Source organism: Rhyacophila brunnea, unplaced genomic scaffold (assembly GCF_057557595.1).
Source record: "Rhyacophila brunnea isolate RB1 unplaced genomic scaffold, BYU_Rbru_1.0 scaffold_12, whole genome shotgun sequence".
Taxonomy (NCBI): Eukaryota; Metazoa; Arthropoda; class Insecta; order Trichoptera; family Rhyacophilidae; genus Rhyacophila; species Rhyacophila brunnea.
In genome coordinates, this window is record NW_028232774.1 from 34,692,555 (window position 1) to 34,713,155 (window position 20,601).

The following is a 20,601-nucleotide window of genomic DNA, read 5'->3' on the forward strand; positions in this document are numbered from 1 at the left end:
CAGCTGGAGAAGGGTATTGTGATGTATAACAAAAAAAGGGAAAAATGGTGCTTCAAGAACGGGTTGAGTATGAGGCTAACAATCTCATCACGTAAAAATGACAATGTTACCAAATCCAAAATACGACATCAAGGAATATAGAACACGGAATTTACGAACTCTAGAACTTAAAAAAGTTAATATCGTAGCAGTGCAAGAAACCAACTAGTCAAATTAAAATATATTCACCTTCAGTATGTATAGCATCTACATACTATAATAGTGGTACAAGAGATGGAGAGCGAATATTTATGCTTCCGGGCAAGCGATGAGTTTAAATTACAGTGGCAAACTCGGGGACGATCGAGGCAGACGATCGGCGTAAGAACATGGCGGTGTAATTTAACCTATACAGTGAAAGAAGCTATCATAGAGTAAGAGAATATGTACCTACGATCAGAACCAAAGATAATCAGTTTAACACGACTTTTGTTTATAGTGCATGCACCAACAGAGGACATAGACGATGATAATACAAATAAAATAATTACAAGATAAAAAGAACCTTTTATGTACAACGTTTTTAAATTTTCTGTTGAATCATGACTTAAACTTGACTTGACTAGCTTAAACGATCAAAAAAATTTGTACTTGATAGAAATAATAGTGAAATGTCATATTGATTTCCATAGTAACGCACGTATATATTAATAATTTAGTTGTTAGGAACCCAGACCCCTAGCAACCAATAATGGTGTCGAAATAACTTTTCATGCAAAACAGAATTAACTGAAAATAAATTCAATTCTACTTAAAGATGGCTAAAAATATTTAAAAAAAATATGCATTGGCATTGTGTTCTGATATATTCTAAAAGTTTCAAATGTCTAGCTAGTCGGGAAGTTAGTTAAAAATTGATTGCAAGATTTGTACTGGACAAAGAACCTCCGGACAAATAAGAATTCGAACTAAGAAAAACGTAAAATACTTATGATCAAGCACTGAGCAATGTCAAGATTATGTATCACCAAAAAAGTGAGTAGGGGCCTTAAAGCAAGAGAATTAAGCATCGGTGAAAGAGTATTAATTAGTTTACTTACGTGTATAAGAACACTAGTTTGATGATATGCCACTTGAGGTCGCTGTCTGTTGACCAGGTGGGCGCGCACTGTGTGAAATAGTCCAGGTCAAACCTCACGTTGGAGCTTTTCTTGGTCTCCAATACCACCACTTCTGGAATATCTGAAAGAAAATAGTATTTTTCTATTTAGTTAAGCTTAATAAACCATTACAATGATATTTTTTTATATAATATACAGTAAATTTGATGCCATCTATCGCAATTCGGTTTCTGTAAACAGAGATGAAAATAAATAAAATAATTTTGAAAACTTCTAAAAAGTCAAAAAAAAAACCGATTAGACAGTCTATGTATCGATAAAAACACTGTAAATATTTTGTGAATAATAAATATGTTTAATAAAATAGATTAAAAAATATATAATTAGTCTTTCTCAAATTGAGAAATGCAAAATTTGGTGGTATTTTAACGAACCTAGAATGTATGTGATTGATTTTTTACCCAAAATTACGCCCAGAAATAATATATGATGACAATTCACCCCTCAATATAATCGTTTATCTAATATTGGTATCTGATAAAAATAGAGGGATGACAAATTACAAATTCATGTGAGGCATGAAATGGAAAATTAGCATACAGATTGATTTTTAATAGGGTGTCAAAACACATTAAAAATAATCATAATATAATTTTTCCACGTGAGTCAACATTATTTAATTATTATGAATCATTATAAAATCGTCTTTTGCATTGTCTATATTTCCATGTAAATTAGTAATGATCACACCTTCTTTCATGTTACATTTTTTTTCATTTAACTAGAAAGTTCTTATGTCTATCAAATTGAAACGTTTATATTAAAAGCGATCTTAAGAATATGAAAAGATATAAAGTAGAAGATAAAAAGGAAACGATACTCGTGTGCTTTAAAATTATCTATCAACGGTATGATTGGGTAACATTTTTGAGCCAATCAACGAAACCTGTGAGAATAAGCTTTGTAAGTAAAATCCTAAGACATACGAATCGATCGCGAAAATAGTATTAAATTACTTTTATATATATTTTCACAAGCCGTTAGCGATATCGGTTAAAGCTTATTCAGTAAAAAAAGCGGACGGTGAAAAATAAGCTTGTTTAGTACATACATTTTTAGCATATAAATTTCACACTAATCTAATTACTGATTAATTGCAAATAAGAACGTTTACCTTAGTAATACTTATTAATATGTATTATGTTAAAATGCATTTCTCACCGAAGGCATGGGATATTTAGTGTCAGCATTATTCAACCGTGAGAGATTCAATAAATAGGTCATCACGATTGAATGAATAAGTATTTCACTCCGCATTTTTTTTTTGTAGAGAACTGTAACTCTGTATCATCGTGCCTCGGGCAAAAATATCTACTTCATTGTTATTTTTATCATTATCAATGTACCACTGTACTTAATATGTCAATCCGTCAAATAAACACGCAGCCATAGGTACTTTAGTTCTTCACCATCTCCTCATCACACCATATCCGCATACCTCAAAATATTTTAGAACCAATCGCACAACTACAGGTATTTAAATGTTTATAAAATTGGAATAGCAGGCGTCTTTTTTACTATTAATGGAACACATTTATATGTAACTTGTATGAAAATATTCCTTTTCATCACGACATCAAACTTCCTTGGGTATCGCATTTCATGGGCTGGGAAATAGTGTGCTAGAACTAATACAGAATCATAAAACTATGAACTTAGACGTCTGAAATAATGGTTAAATCCAAGAGTAGATCGGTTGATAACTGTGATTATTTACCAACTAATTGACATACCTATTGATCTTCAATATATTAAAAGAGAAGGTTCAGAAGAAATTCGTGAGACTCCTTTACTTGAGGTTGTGTGGATACTATCCGAGGCTTTATCCAACTGACTTTTTCTTAGGCATGCTTACATACTGCAGTCTGCAATTTAGAAGAGATATTTATTTAGCTAAGTATTTTTTTCTTATACGAGGTATAAAAATGTGAACTCTGCCATTCTGGGCAATGTTAGCCTGTGTGTTCCTGATAACTATCTGTTCTCTAATTCTGTCTCTATCTATACGTATAGTATTTAAGCAAAGGCAAACGGCCTATCTGAATAGTCTTGATAATGGTGTTACAACCGAAATAGCTATCGACAAACCTTTTTAAAAACCTGTAGAATTTAATATTAATTATATTTTCATTTCTTGTAAAATGGAATTCTACTAAGCTAACTCAATTAATTATCTACCATGGTTTGGTTTAGACAGGGTATAATGAATTTTAAAAAACTAACCAGCAACATTTGTGTAATATGAGTATTCTTAATTCAACGAAAACAAATAATTAGTATGAATGAAAAAGTGCGCACTAATTTGTCGAATCGTCCATAACATACCAAAACAATTATGATTTGATTTGGGCAATGTTTAATTGAGTCGCCCATTTCCGAGTATCTTGTTCAGTTTTGATAAAAAATGAACTGAATACGCAATTTTATTCCATATTCAAAGGGGCACACACATATTTTATAAACAATCCAAAACTAGTCTTTTGCAGTCAGTATAACGTTTGAAAAACATCGTCCATTTTCAAAATGCATCTTACCCGTCTGGTGGCCATTTTTAATAAATTTCATCTTTTCCATAGTTACAGAGTATGTTAAAACTTTCGCTCAATACGGTAAAGTATAATATCATGTTCCGCAAAACTTTCAAGTGTTTGATTAAAAAGCTCTAGTTAAGATATTAAAAGCACCCGCCCAATGGGCAATGAAAAAATGGGTATTTTTACAACGTTTTTATTAGGTAGTATTTTTATTTGTCCAATGGTTGTTTGTCCGGTACAAATCTTGCAATCGATTTTTAACTAACTTTTCGACTAACTAGACATTTGAAACTTTTAGAATATATCAGAAGTTATTTCGGAAGAAATCCGTAATCCAATCCACTATTATTGGTTGCTAGGATCCTAACAACTAAATTATTAATATATACGTGCGTTACTATGGAAATCAATATTACATGTCAAAATGACATTTCAGTATAATTTCTATCAAGTACATTTTTTTTGATCGTTTAAGCTAGTCAAGTCAAGTTTATATGATTCAACAGAAAATTTAAAAACTTTGTGTATAAAAAGTTCTTTTTATCTTGCAATTATTTTATTTGTAGTATCATAGTCTATGTATTCTGTTGGTGCATGTACCTACTATAAATAAAAGTCGTGTTAAACTGATTGTCTTTGGTTCTGATCGTAGGTACATATTCTCTTATTCTATGATAGCTTCTTTCACTGTATATGTTAAATTACACCACCGTAATCTTACGCCGATCGTCTGCCTCGATCGTCCCCGAGTTTGCCAGTGTAATTTATACTTATCGCTTGCCCGGAAGCATACATATTCGCTATCCATCTTTTTTACCACTATTATAGTATGTAAATGCTATACATACTGAAGGTGAATATATTTTTATTTTACTAGTTGGTTTCTTGCACTGCTACGATGTTAACTTTTTTTAAGTTCTAGAGTTCGTAAATTCCGTGTCAAAATGACATTTCAGTATTATTTCTATCAAATACAATTTTTTTGATCGTCAAGTCAAGTTTATATGATTCAACAAAAATTTAAAAACGTTGAATATAAAGAGTTCTTTTTATCTTGTAATTATTCTATGTAGAGGTTTCATACACGCTGTTTGTAAATATCTCAAAACGAAACAAAATGGACAAGGTGAATTTATGAAAAAGGCGACTCAATCAAAACTAACCAACAAAATCTGTAAATTGTAGTCTTAGTTCAATAAAAACAAATACGAATGACTGACAAAGTTTAATGTGCACTAATAACAATTTATGTTGGGTCTTAACAGCCTATTTTCACAACATTAATTTGATGTAAAAAAAGTACAAAATAGATTTAATATTACATTTATTAAAGATTTTAGATAATATTTATCAAAAGTTAATTAGTTTAATTTATATTACGTAACTTAATGTCACTGAGCGTAAGTAAACTGAACGTTGTTTTAAAATTCATTAGTTTTAAAATACGCCTGACAGGCGCCGGCCGTGTAATGTATATATACGTTTTATTAATTGCTTAAAATTCTTCATAATAATTAATAATATTAGTAAGTAGATATTTGATTAATTAATTATTATTTATAATTAATGTGCATAATAAAGCTAAGGCTGGATGAATATTATTATTAGGTGAACGTGAAATGTCATTTTGAAGTGCTGGAGCAGTGTTTGTGGATGATTTCTAGAACGTGAATTAATCTGGAAGTCATAATAAATAAAGCAGAAATCGCCTAGACTAGGGATGGTGAACCTTTTTAGGTACGCGTGCCAAAATTTTCAAAAATAATATTTTTCAACTGTCCGACGTGCCAAGCAGTTATAGTTAATAATAGTTAATAATTCTATTAAAAAGGTTAAAAAATTAAAATTGAGTTCTTGATATTCTATTTTTCACTGTTTTTCTATCCGAAGGCATATCTTTTATTCCTTGATTTTTTTCCTTATTTTCAAATTAGTCAAAAGAGACTATGAAAGCATTTAAACCACGCTTTTTTCATATTATATTCTCCATCACTGAACTGTTTTCCATTTTTGGAGATTTTGTTTGAAGCAAAATAACAAGCAGTTATAATGACTGTCGATAATTAATTTCATAAGGATTGTTGATTGAATGTTTTTATTTTTAATTCCCCGATCTGAAAAACCGACTTATGCAATTGTATATTTACAATAAACGTAATAATTATTCTTGAAAAGGATTTTCCTGCAATTTTTATACAATGCGAATTGTCATATTTATGCATGAACTTCGTTCTTTCCGTTTGCGCATTGATTGGTAAACATAATATGAAAAACCGAAGAAAATACGCAAGGTTATATAGTCATTATTGTTAAATATTATATTAGTTAGTATTTATATATTTATTTGTAAAACTTAAAAAAAAACATTTTTTAAATATATGTATATAAAATGGTACCAAATTTCTTTTCTCTTCAAAATGAAACATTCGCGTGCCATGCAAAATCATCTCGCGTGCCACAGGTTCGCCACCTCTGCTCTAGGCCCTAGAGGTTTGAAATTTATGACGGATATCTCATTAACTACACAGATAAAATGGCACAGAAAACCCGTTGCCTCGCGGGAACTTTGCAAAAATTACGTGCGATACATTATGTATGAAGAGATGTAGACACTTTTAGCGATGCAATATGTATATTGTTTAAAATTCAATTTGTATTTTTCTTGAATTATTTTTGTTTTTTTTTAATTTTATTGCTTTTGCTATAAAATTATTATATTGTTTGGTTTTTTTCTGTACTAATATGATTTATGTGTACTTTTTATTATAAATTTTATGTTGTGAACGTTTTGAATTAATAATTTGTTATATGATCAGTGTGTCTTTTTAAAATATATAAATTACTTACTATTGAAAATATACTAAATAATACTAAAGTTCCCGCCATGGATAATTCGAGTTTACTCTACTTATTTGATTTATCTGTACTTTTTATTGAAAATGTCATGTTGTGAACGTTTTGAATTAATAATTTATTATGTGCTCAATGTGTCTTTTTTAAATGAATAAAAAAAAATATTTTTCGATAACTTGAAAATATACTAAATAATATTAAACTTCTCGCCATGGATAATTCGAGTTTGATGACAAAACTATCGTATAAAATGATTTAACATATTATTATATTATTTAATAATAGTGTCTTCAAAAATGATCTCTCGTTCTGTCTTAAGCGTAAAGTGATTAACTAATGTGTGCTACCAATGCTCGCGTATGCGTGTGAAACATTGACCTTTAATGTAAGAGAAATCCAAAAATTGCGTTGTGCATAATGCGTAAAGATAACAAACAAAAAGAGTACGCGATGCAGTGGCGAAGACTCCATACTAGGCGATTGTTTAAAGCCTACCTTCCCATGAAAATATTTTAAAATTTAATATTGACATATTAAATAATATAATCACATAATAATATATTCAATATGCCCAACGACATTTATCGTATAATATTGTCATAATAATTTTGTCATCTTTTTCCCGTATTTCAATAAGCACCATTTATTTATGGCAAGTCTCGAAAGTTTAAAAAAATAAGCATCACATATTCTATGGTTTATGTTCGCGTGAATCGAACGTTTTTTTATATGAATTTTGTATCTCATAATTTCAAGACGTCTGGGGCGGCCCATAGAAATCGGTAAGCACCGTTTAGAAAAAAAAATCGGTTAGGTACATGTTCAAACACGCGCGTTAACATCATCTTACTTCCTTCTTCAATTATAGTTTGTCAATTTATGGCTACGGCCGTATGTTGTAGCAATCATTATTCGTAGGATGTTTATCACACTTGAATGGTCAAAGACATGGCTTATAATGAGTATCTTTAGAATTATCTTCAAATGTGTTAATCTTGCCCATTTTTTGAATAATAAAATGCCTAATTCTTGTCAAATTTGGGATCACAGAGATTATCAATATAATTTTTTATCGTAAATATTTCACTATAATAATGTCGATATAAATTATACTGATGGTTTTATAAATGCGTTTAAAAATTAATCAATGTAAAAAATCTTAACACCACTGCACATTTATGTACTGAAATATGACTATATTCTAAAACATTAGAGCGAAAGGTTTAAAAGAATACTATTTTCTTTAATAAAAATACATTATGCAGTCGTCAAATGTTTAAAATAAATATAAAGCATAATAAGGCTTCAAAATTTTATAAATAGATTATCTACAACGCTTAAGGTATGTCCTGGATCATGGTTTGAAAATAGAAAAAAAGCTCCATTTTGACCCACGCTGAGCACGTCCGCCCTTAAGCGTTAGCCTATAACTTCGTGGGTCCCAGGTTCGAATCCTGGGTATGGCAAATATACATATTGTTTTTCAATTTGTGTTTGAGTCCGGACCTAATAGGTTGAGCAAGTGGCTAACACCCATTTCTCGTAAAAAAAAAAAACAAAAATATGTTATTAAAAACCTCCACTCTGTGGAAGTCCATATGATATTATTAGGATCGGACGTGGTATATATTATATATATTATTCCGTTTATGAATTGATATTATGATCTTCTTAGGATCGAACATGGTAAATAATAACTATGTTATTTTGAAAGATTATAATATTAGTATACAATATATTGTAAGAATACCATAAATTACGAAAATATTGCTTCATCACACGGGTCAAATTCAACCAAATATAAATTTAAAGTTGAAGCTTTCTCACATACGTGATATAATATTTGTTCTACTTTATCATTAAAATTCGACGCTTGAAATTGATATACATAAATATGTATTTAGTATATCGTTATGTGCGCTTATATAAATATTACTTTTTGTTCAGTTTTCTTGTATAGATTAAAATTGTTCATGCACAAAGTCTTTCAAGATTTCAGAGAAAAGGACTCGTGAAAATCATTTTAACTTTTCTCCCTTTCAGGAAATAATATTTTTAAATAGATATATACTAAGTAATTTAATGAAAAGACTTTTTACATGAAAGAAAATAAAATAATATTTACCGTAGCATAAAAAATCATTGAAATAATAATATTTTGTTATGTTTTCCCCAATAAATCTAAAACTCACTTTCTCAAATCGTGCAATAGGTAGGTATATTATCGTATTGTATATTTCCGACCCATTTCAGATTGATTTATTCAAATTTATATATGTTACATAATATAATGAACATGACAAATTATAAATTAAAAGCGTTCACACGACATAAAAAATAAGTGTTAACAATCTTGAAATAAAAATATAGGGTAATATGAATAAATACAAGTTAAAAAGAACTTTTTATATACAAAGTTTTTAAATTCTGTTGAACCATATAAACTTGACTTGACTAGCTTAAACGATTAAAAAAAATTGTACTTGATAGAATACTTAGAATACTACTTGACAGAAATACTGAAATGTCATATTGATTTCCATAGTAACGCACATATATATTAATAATTTAGTTGCTAGGACCCCAGACCCCTAGCAATCAATAATGGTGTCGAAATAAGTTTTCATACAAAACAGAATTAACTGAAAATGAATTCAATTCTAGTTAAAGATGGCTAAAAGTATTAAAAAATGCATTGGCATCGTGTTCTGAGTTTCAAATGTCTAGCTAGTCGGGAAGTTAGTTAAAAATCTATTGCAAGATTTGTACCGGACAAAAAACCACCGGACAAATAAGAATACGAGCTAAGAAAAACTTTGTAAGATAAAAGTAAATGGAAGCACTCAGAGTGAATTAGGTTAATAGACTCTATAATAAAAACTTATAAAAAAACGTCCACATAACTTACGCACACGTAAGTGGAGTATATCAATATTCGAAGCGATTTTAGTGAATATAGTTATTACACTCTCAATTTGAATTACTAATGGCAGGCTAGTTATTCAGCTTGGAAAAACAAACAATAGTTGCCCTCATTATCATGACTTAAATAAAATTGAATAATAAACAGGACGTTCTGCTTCATTGTCTGGTTGACAATTTAGTTTTTTAATGATGTGGATTTCTTAATATGCTTTAAATTGAATAATTAATACGATACCTAATATAATTATAGAGTAAGAAAAATGGTTATACTAATAATTTTTACTCTAATCATTTACCTTACCTATGTCATCAATATCGTCATCACCAGCTAGGGTCGATCTACTGCTGGTTTTGTAAGGTTCAAATACATGATGATCTACGTCACGTACTGTCACATGCTGTCACTGCGACAACTTTAGTCTATGGTTTCGGCATTCCACAGAATATTTTGAACGATCACTATCTCTATAAATTTAATAATGGAGAGTGCCAAGAATTATTATTTATTATTCATGCTAATTTCAATTAATTTTACAGTTTCTACGTGCGCGTACGTTAAAATTACTTGCAATATTGCATCCATGGATAATATTTTGAACAGAACCCAACTTGCAGACTATAGATAATAGACAGCATTCTTATAGAAAATTCATAGTGCCAATCACTAAAAATAAAAATAAATGTTTATTGAGTCATGCGGGTGTCGATGCAGCGCGGTACACGTGAGGTGACCTCATTATTTTTCTGGTGATTTCGACAGATTTTGTTAACTAGCAATGTTCATTTAAAGGTTCAAAATGTGCTACGGGATAGGAGCATCAGTCTGACAACATTTTTTTTAAATACCTACCAATAAAAACGACGTTACACACATTTTCCCGTAGCGGCAGCTTACTGTGACAGCACTTGACAGCACATAACGTGATCATAATATATTTGAACCTATATGGACCCTTAGCTTTTTGCAATCACGTCTTTCACCAGTTTAAAGTGATCTGGTGCTATTGGATATCAATGGCAGTATGACCGTATTTATTTATTAGTTGTCTTGAGATATTTCCTAGTTAAAAAAATAAATATAAGAGGAAGAATAATATGTAGTGAAAAATCTCAGATCAAGATACGAAATATATTGTTTGAATAAGCTTAAATTTAGCTCAGTTAAAATGTAAGATTTCAATTCAAGATGTAATATTTAAAAATGGGGTAACATAGTTAGTTTAAATCAAGTCGTTACACGATGATGTGAAAAAAAGAGAAGATAAAACAAATTTAAAGAAAAAGAGGAGCCTGAAAAAAAAGGAAAAACGGTATTGCCACTAATCTTCGTTAACCCATTAAAACCGATGGCACATCAATTTTTATTTAAAAAATATATTAATCTTATTTGATTTTTTTTTTCGACCATGTCCGGTCCTAATGCGATCATCGGAGGTTTGTATTAACAGATTTTTGTTTTGCTTGTAACTTGCTCAACCTATTAGGTCCATACTTTGACTAATACACGAATTGAAACACAATATGTGTACTTGTCAGATTCAGGATTCGAACCTGGGACCCACGACGCTATAGACCGACTCTTAAGCCGAATTTTTATACACATATAAATATACATAAATAAACATAATTATTTTTATTGAAACACCGAAGTGATTGTTTATAATTTGAGCATTATTCTTTTATTATTCCTAAAGTTCATAACTAGAAGTGACTATTACTTATCATTGGTTCTACGATTCGATATGGATATTGACTACCTCGCGAAAAGGTTTATGGGTATTTTTTTCAAGACATTCTACTTCAAGTCTATGGTCTGCGTTCAAACACAAATTGAAAAATGGCATGTCAATTTATTTCCATAAGCAGACACAGTACGTCTCGTTCATCGCGGTTTACAGTCAGTACTCCACGATCCATTTGACTAGAGCAGAACACGTACATAATTTATAAGGAAAGGTATTTTATGCACGTCGAAAAAAACATATCGAAAAATATTGTAAACTAGTTACCTACTAGAGTATACAATTTATACCTTTTCATTTTTTCTGCACTTTTTACTCCACTGACTTTTTACGTAATTACCTCGTATAAAATAAGGTCAAATAATTACAAGATAAAAAGAACTTTTTATATACCACGTTTTTAAATTTTCTGTTGAATCATATAAACTTGTCAATTCTATGTAATAATAATTTAGGACAAATAAGGCATTTGTCAACAAATCATTATATTTATATATTTTGCAACAAACAAAGAAACAAATATAGAATACTGAAATTGATACATTTTGATTTCCATAATTTAGTTGCTAGGACCACCCTCTTAGCAACCAATAATAGTGGATTGGATTACGGATTTTTTTTTCCGAAATAACTTTTCATACAAAACAGAATTAACCGAAAATGAATTCAATTCTACTTAAAGATGGTTAAAAGTATTAAAACAATGCATTGGCATCGTGTTCTGATATATTCTAAAAGTTTAAAATGTCTAGCTAGTCGGGAAATTAGTTAAAAATAGATTGCAAGAGTTGTACTGGATAAAAAAACTACCGGACAAACAAGAAAACGAGCTAAGAAAAACGTGGTAAAATAATATTCAATACTATTATTATATGAATAAATAAATAAATATATAATAAAATGTTTTTAGAATATAATTAATACATTATTTTCATCCTAGAGCCGGAATGCAAAATTATGAAGTGGTAACTCTACCTAATAGTTCCCGCTAAACTAAATCGCTCCGCACCACACTCGGTCTTAATCGCGTGTATAACGAGGACCTACGTTTGTATGTGAAACATCAGCAGTTATTTATGCCGAGGAATGTCTCATGAACAGATTATCAAGACTAAAGTCTCCACGCACTCAAGTGTGCATTGAATGAGTTTACTAAGACACAATTTAATCAAAGTACCTATGGGAGAGAGCAGTTCGGAGAATTAAGAAAGATAAATAATATTGTAAACTGAGAAAATGGCCGCCTAATCAAAAACGCGTCAACACACACTTGTCATCTAAAATATTAATTGTCTGATGCACCATTAAATATTTGCTAATAAATAAATTATACCTTATATAGAAAGCCTATTGATGTCTAATAACGTTAAAAGAATATCATCTTACCGAGCTAAAGATGCTACGACTAACTGCCTCACGAAAGCAAGAATACTACCGAAAATTGAAAAAAAGAGGGTTCACTTTTTAAATAATAAAATCTTTACTACTGGTAAATTCTTTCTCCCTTTACCAAAAAACGTTATTATTCAACTTATCGGTGTGACATTTTACGAAGAATTTGTGCTTTAACTCTAACATTGTCCACTGAAGAAGGAAGCCAATACATTACACGACTGGTCCTACTTTTCGCCCCTCCCGTTGTCTATGGATGACCTTTCATTGCCTGTCATTGTCTATAGAGTGCTCAAACTGACGCGTCTGTAGTGTTCATTTGTTGGAGTATTCTTTCAAATTGTTTAAACGTATCCTGGAGACCTTGGAGTTCATTGGATTTAGTGCTAGGGAATGGTTTGATTTGGATAGATGAGTTAAATGATAAATAATACACTAGCATTAATACACTTTCTACAAATGTAATGATGAAGGACTAGTCTGACTTTGACAGCTGATGAATAACAGGAATGTATATTATTTAAACCAGGAAACAACAGTACCTCGGCCACATTATCAGAGGACAAAAATACAACATTCCCCAACTTGTCATTTAAGGAAAGATCAATGGGAAGCGTAGCAGAGGACGGCGCCGTATTTCGTGGCTTAAGAACCTCCATGATTGGTACGAGTGCAGCTCCACTGAACTGTTCCGGGTAGCAGACGACAAAGATAAGATCGCCTTGATGGTGGCCGACCTCCGCTAGGGATGGCACAGTAAGAAGAAGATATTATTTATAAATAACACTAATAGTTAATATATTTGATTTGAGAATTTTGCATAATTCAATTTGAAATGAGAAAAGGCGAATGAATATGTCAAGCAATCTGGGATCTGATTTTGACAGCTGAAAAGTGGACCACTCGTTGCTTGTGCAAAAAGTTATGCTCAGGCTTTATTAATCTAAATATGGCGGTGACTCTACCGATTTTTAAAATCAAATTATACGAAAAATGTAGTATTAAAAAAGAAACACTTTTTATATTATGCTATTGTATTAGGTATATTTAAGTAAGCATTCAAAGTATTACAAACAAAACCTTGACAAAGTCAGCTAACTAAAAGCTAGACGGTTTTAACAAAAACATTGAAATCCTTGAACTAGATAAATATATACCTGTGAAAGTTTTTCTATTTCAATCCCGTTGGAATTTAGATTTACATATTACAGTGAACGCGCGAATTTACGAGTGCGGGCCGCACAGTGTTACAAACTCCCGCGGAGTTAACCCATTGGAATCTCCCGAGACAAATGGAGAGAATGAACGTTTGCAGATAAACTCGAGACGATTTAAAGAGCACGATGAACAGCGGAAGTGACGAAAAATCGAACTGTATTATTTACTCGGGCTTAGAAGAGATTTGATCTTGAAACAATGTTTTATAGGTGTCATTATTCTTTTTAACGTTGGAGAAAATTTTAAATTGTTATCGTACTGAGTCAGGAGTAACTTTTTATCGTAAGATGCTTCGATAAGATGTTTGAACAAGACGTACGTTTTATATGGTTAAGTCGATAAAAATCTTAGAATATTTTAATACGATTTTTAATGAAGCTATGAAAAGTGTACATACCAGAAACATTCCTACAAGAAAGTTTCTCTGTTTAACTGGAACCCCGTACGCGAATATGCAACTAGTGGATATCAGCCTTTAGTGAACCATCATTGTTCATCCTCTAGAGTCTAGACTGAAACAACATGAAGTTTTGAAATGTGTGCTAAACTTAATTACTTAATGATTTCTGTTCGTGTATTTTATTTTCATATATGTGTGGATCAGAACAATACTTGTCTAACCCACAAAAACGAAAAAACTGAGTTAGACATTTTATCGCTATTAAATATTAATTTTAGTCCGTTTCAAAATATGCCTATCACTAAAAATTATCGTCTTATGAGGCTACCATCTACAACCATTTCATGCAATAACATAAAATAATTCATTATGAATGCCATATTTATCTATTACACATATCTATGGCGAACAAGTCTGGCATTCGTGAAATGCTGGAAGAAGCCGATGGAGATTTTTTCAACAGATAACAGTGAATACAAAACAAAAAAAACATTTTATAATAAAAAAAAATGTATATTAAAACACTGAGTTTTTTTCTTCAATGAATCTATAACTTTAATACTAATTATCTCATAACTGAATAATTGTGGATTGGACAAGTCTAATTCTGGTCCACACATAATTATAGCGTACATGTATGGGGTTCGGTTTGAGTCATCAATGTGGGGTTCAATTTGAGCTACCACTGTGGGAGTCGTCAACGTGTCGTAGGCCATGGTGTTGAAGATGATGAAGAAGTCGAAGATGGATTCAGGAGCGAGTTTTGTTTGCAGCGTAAACAGTCGGTACAAGAGTATGTTACAGTAGTTATGTTACAATACTTATGATAATGTTCCGAGGTCCGAATTTCTTTAAAATGAGATGTCATGCGGAACGATACGGAGATTGAGATAGTAACAGACCAGGTACTTATATTCGAGTGACACTTCCGATGAATTATTAATCGGCATTTATACAATCAAAATAATATTCTTTTTATTGAAGTCGCGCTCAAATCTGGCGTTTGTGTCAATGTATGACTGACTAAGTGAACAATGGATGTGTAGAATTTATTATTGAGGTCAGCTCCATACCGAGTTTGCTATAATTTGACACTATGAAAAATAGATATTTAATTTGTAATTCTATATCTCTATACATGTATAGGTATGGTATATAAATTAAAACGATCAGACACATATACTTGAAAATATATTTTCATGAACAGCTATTTAATTATACTACGGTAATTACATGCGGTTTCAGTTTACTGATTAATGATTAAAAACGAGGTATTTTTAGTTTTCAATATGCACAGACTGGGAGTGTTTTAGAACGTATTTTTTGTTATGTAAACATATAATAGTAGATAGCACCACATTATGTGATTTAAAAATTTACTAAAATTCTGGGACAAAGTATTCCATAGTTTTTTCTGTATATAAATATTCCATCTCAGTGGCGAAACGTGGTGGTAGGTTGTTAAGATCCGACATAAATAGTCTACAATAAACTTTGTCAGTCATACGTAATTGTTTTCATTTAACTAAGTTAACAATTTATATATGGTGTTAATTAGTTTTTTAAAATTCAATTGAAAACTGCAAAAACCATGTCGTAATAGATAATAGTCAAAAAATAATCGTCTGTCTATAAAATGTCTAAAATTATTCTATTAAACCATACATGGTTTTGGATATTTTATAGATAGTATAATATTTTTATCTACTATGGTGTGGTTAGGCAGCGCTTAATAAATTAAAAAAAAACGTGTGAAATATGGATTAATAATTTTTTAATGAAAACAAATAAGTATGAATGAAAAAGTGTGCACTATTTTGTCAAATCGACCATAACATACCAAAACTATTATGGTTTGTTTTAGGGAAGGTTTAATTTGATTTTTAAAAACTAACTAACACTATGTGTAAATTGTCGTCTTAGTTCAATAAAAACAAATACGAATGATTGACAAAGTTTAATGTGCACTATTTATGTCGGATCTTGACAGCCTACCTCCACCCTTCGCCACTGCTGAGTCCATCTATTTATTTAATTTAGTCTGAGGCTAAAGTGTAATATATTATAATACTTACTGAATATCAGTGACAACAGCCATATAACGCAGATAGCGGTCTTGGCTCTCCCAGTGGTGGATTTGAACTTGAGAGGGAAGCAGATGGCATACCAGCGGTCCACTGATATGAAGGTCAATGTCAGCACTGACACAGTCACCGAGACAGACTGAAAGAAGAAGAAAAGAAAAACATTAGGTTTATTTAAATTGATATTAGAATCTGCAGATGATAAATTTAATTACGTCAGAAATATAAATGAAACAAAATATGGGAAAATATTAACTTGATGTGCGGCAGTTCGGTGTATTAAAATACCCTCTAGCGTTTTCTATTTTGTTCCCTTCACCACGAAAATATTCTTTCCATCACTTACAAATTAAAATATTATGCGTTTAAAGATAATTAAATAATTTTGAGGGCATTTTAGGTGTATTATATTACCACCAAAATGTTTGAGCTAATTTGAACAGTGTTTAAATTAAAAATAATAAAATTATTTCGTCCGATTTGAAAATTTCAAAGAGTTACTATTGCACATTTAAATTTAAAAAAAAATGCTCTTTTGCTTTTAACTTATTCATTTATTTTAATATTCAATTGAGTATGTAAGTAAGTATGTATGAAATATATATCAATTATATCTACATGGTTTGCACAATAAAATGGTCACATTTTATTATTACAACGTTTTTTCTTAGCTCGTATTCTTATTTGTCCGGTACAAATCTTGCAATCAATTTTTAACTAACTTTCCGACTAGCTAGACATTTAAAACTTTTAGAATTTATCAGAACACAATGCCAATGCATTTTTTAAATACTTTTAGCCATCCTTAAGTAGAATTGAATTCATTTTCAGTTAATTCTGTTTTGTATGAAAAGTTATTTTGACACCATTATTGGTTGTTAGGAGTCTGGGGTCCCAGCTACTAAATTATTAATATATACGTGCGTTACTATGGAAATCAATATGACATGTCAAGTACAAATTTTTTTGATCGTTTAACCTAGTCAAATCAAATTTATTTATGGTTCAACAGAATTTAAAAACGTTGTATTTAAAAAGTTCTTTTTATCTTGTAATTATTTTGTTATTACCCCACCCCTTTACGTCATTAAAAAAATAATAGTAAAAATAATGAATAATGTAAACTTTTGTTAATGTTTATATTATATTATTTGTTTTTTAGGACTAACATAACACTCTCTTGATAATTAATGATAAAAATTAAAAAAAATCCTGAAAAATCGCAAATAAATTACTTATACATGGGCATTACCATCAATTTACTACAAAGAGAATTTTAACTTTTCTTTAGTTACCTTCCAATTGATTATTTAATTACTTATCTAAAAAAAACACTGCAATCGGTATTTTAATACATAACTGTGATAGATTCTATTGACGTCTTATATATTATATTTATATATCTCAAGGGATCCATATTTTTGTCTGTAGACGTTTTATTACTTAATTTAATGCTTTTACAAGCAGTTACTGTCATTCAGAACTTGTTATTTTATATCTCCCTTGATTTTAAAATACCTAACTTTGTTTATTTCTCGCGTACCCAATTTATGAACAAAAAAAATATATCACCAAATCAGGATCCCATTTTAAATGCCGGCATAATGTCTTTAGGTCCTGAAAATTTTATGAAGTCACTTTTATATTATCTGCTACGTACTCGGAGAGCAATATAAGAGAAGACGCGGGACATTTTTTGACACTTCGGGGATTCAAACCCCTTATCTAATTTCCGGCGAGCCTATCCTCTCACATATATTCCGCTTGGACATTTGACCGCCAATTCGATCCCTGGAACGAGCATGTTATATTTCGAAAACTATTATCGCTTTAATAAAATTTATATGAGAGGAATATGAAGAGGTCAAAAGGTGTCTAAACCACATACATCAGTATAATAATAATATTTAAAATAAAATTAAGCTACACCCTTTTATTAACTATATTATCATAGATAATAAATTATTCATGAATATTCATTATTACAAACTTCAAAAGAGTGTTATGAATAACCCAAATTACAGGAGCAGATTTGTAGAATAAATAATTTTAGGTCTAGATAGAAAGAATCTCGAAGAATTCCGTATTAGGAATTTGAAGGCAGTTCGAATTTCAAATCAAGCAATACAATTATTATACGTGTGGTTAATGACATTAATATGGACGAAGCATCTGGAAAAAAATGACACTCACTTTTTTTGCCTGGTCTGCCGAATGGCATAATCTGTTCTAACGCCATTACAATAAAGGTGATATTGCTATAAATTCCCGATGCGTGATATCGTATAATGAAAATTGCGAAATTTTGTCACGTGACATCTACCTATACATGTGCGAATGTCGCTATGCGCGAATTTACTTGCTAGTTACTGTACTGAGTGCGTTGTCCATTAATAATGTCATTGCATAGGTAACAAAACAAGTTCATTATTTTCTTCTTCTCTTTCTTCTATTGGCAGCCTAAAAATAAAATAGCGGCATTCATTCTGGTTTAAAATAATATTTTTAATTGATTTGTTTACATAACTATAACATAACCTAAGTAGGTATGTGTTAATCCGTGTTTTACGTGATTATTCATTTTCAAATTTAAATTCAAATAAAATTTATTTATTTATATATAGTGAAAATTACAGATTACAAATTCAAGACGTTCATAACATGACATGAAAAAATAAAGAAATAGTGTTAGAACCAAGGCCTGAACAAAAACGATGCATACGTGCGAGTGAGAATGTATTCGGCACCCTTCTAATCTCTGCGATATGCGCTAGAGTAAGATAAAAGGTTTACAGATGCGTAGATAGTTTGCTATGGTGTCGCCGCCAAATCTTAGCCTGTTGCTTAACTACGCGTCAATAACCTGCGAGCTCGTGTTGCTAAAATTGATATTTTTTGTGTTAAACATAGTCAATGGTAAATATTTTTAGTTAATTAAGTAGAAAAGATGGTTCTGTGTGTTGTATTAAAATGTGGTAGCCGTACTGATAAGCAAGAAGATGGTATTACGTTTCATAGGTAAGTTGATACATATTCGTGATAATTTATTATTATTATATATTTTAATATCAAGTGACCGTGTCAAATCAATCATCAAACCTATCAAACGCACGGCACGCAGCTTCATTTAGCAATGCAATGGGTGGCGTCTAGATGTATCTACAGTCTAAGGTTAGAACAGTATTAAAAATCAATGTATAAATAGTACCTAAGTCCTAAATACAAAAAGTACATGGAGATACATCGAATAGGTGAAGTAAACCCTATTTTAAGAATTTATAAAACAACGTTTACCCAAACTCATCCTGAAATAAATGTTTTTTTTAAAACGGTCTAATTGTACAGCGTTATTGCTCTTCCAATTGGCATCACCGATGGAAGGTTAATTCTGATTTTAGGAGAACAAACAACTGATGCTCCCGATTTATAAGATAGTTATCAGGGACCAATAGCAATTAAAATATGTGGGCAAATATAGATATCTTCTAGAGATTAGACAACAGTATCTAAGCATACCTAAATGAAAAACAGTTGGATAAAGCAACGGATAGTATCCATGCTGCTCAAGTAAAGCAGTCTCAAAAACGTATTCTGCACTAGCTTCACCATAAGGTCGTACTTCAACCGATGCGGGACCCAATCAATCGACCCATTATCAAGCTGAAATAGCCGGAATGAAATCTTAAGAATATAACAGTCAATGTATCGCATTTGGTTGCTTACGTAAAATAATTGACGATGGTGTATCTTTTTGTAGGAATCGTACAAACTATAGTTTAACAACTGAAGAAGGTATTATGGAAGTTAATGGATTTTATATTAGATCCATACAAGCTATCTACTATTTTAACATATATATATATTAACAGAATAATTAGTTATATATTGTCTGATAGTATTATAAATAAGTAAATATACGTTCAGTAATTCGTTTTTTGCCAGGTAAATCCTATTTATCAACATATTGGCATATTGAATCCAGAAAATATATCAATACAAATTAGAATTTCAAATGGAAATTCCAACAATGCCGTGAGAATATTTTAAGAATAGTTTTCTCGGATTTGGAAGATACGGGCTCTATTCATTATAACGTATAGTGTAATATGTATGAAAGGTTTTCGATTTCTGCCCTCTCCTGCCGACGAGTCTGCTTCTTAATCACTCCTACCCAGATTAACCACATGTACAGTGATGCATAACCTTTGAAATCAATAAAAAATGCTACTTCTCAATCAATTCGTTTGATATCTTAGTCTGCGTCTTTTGATTTCTTTTCAAATCATTCCGATA

The 20,601-nt window shown here is 30.7% G+C and overlaps 1 protein-coding gene across 1 annotated transcript in view; it reads right to left on the reverse strand.

Moving 5' to 3' along the window:
- LOC147078092 (orexin/Hypocretin receptor type 1-like) overlaps positions 1-20,601 on the reverse strand; it is a 278,174-nt gene that overhangs the window by 47,060 nt on the left and 210,513 nt on the right. Inside the window, exons 2-3 of the mRNA XM_085940168.1 lie at positions 16,300-16,447; positions 1,080-1,221 (exon numbers count right to left, since the gene is read on the reverse strand). Coding sequence (XP_085796294.1) covers positions 1,080-1,221; positions 16,300-16,447 — 290 coding nt within the window. The remainder of the gene's footprint in view (positions 1-1,079; positions 1,222-16,299; positions 16,448-20,601) is intronic.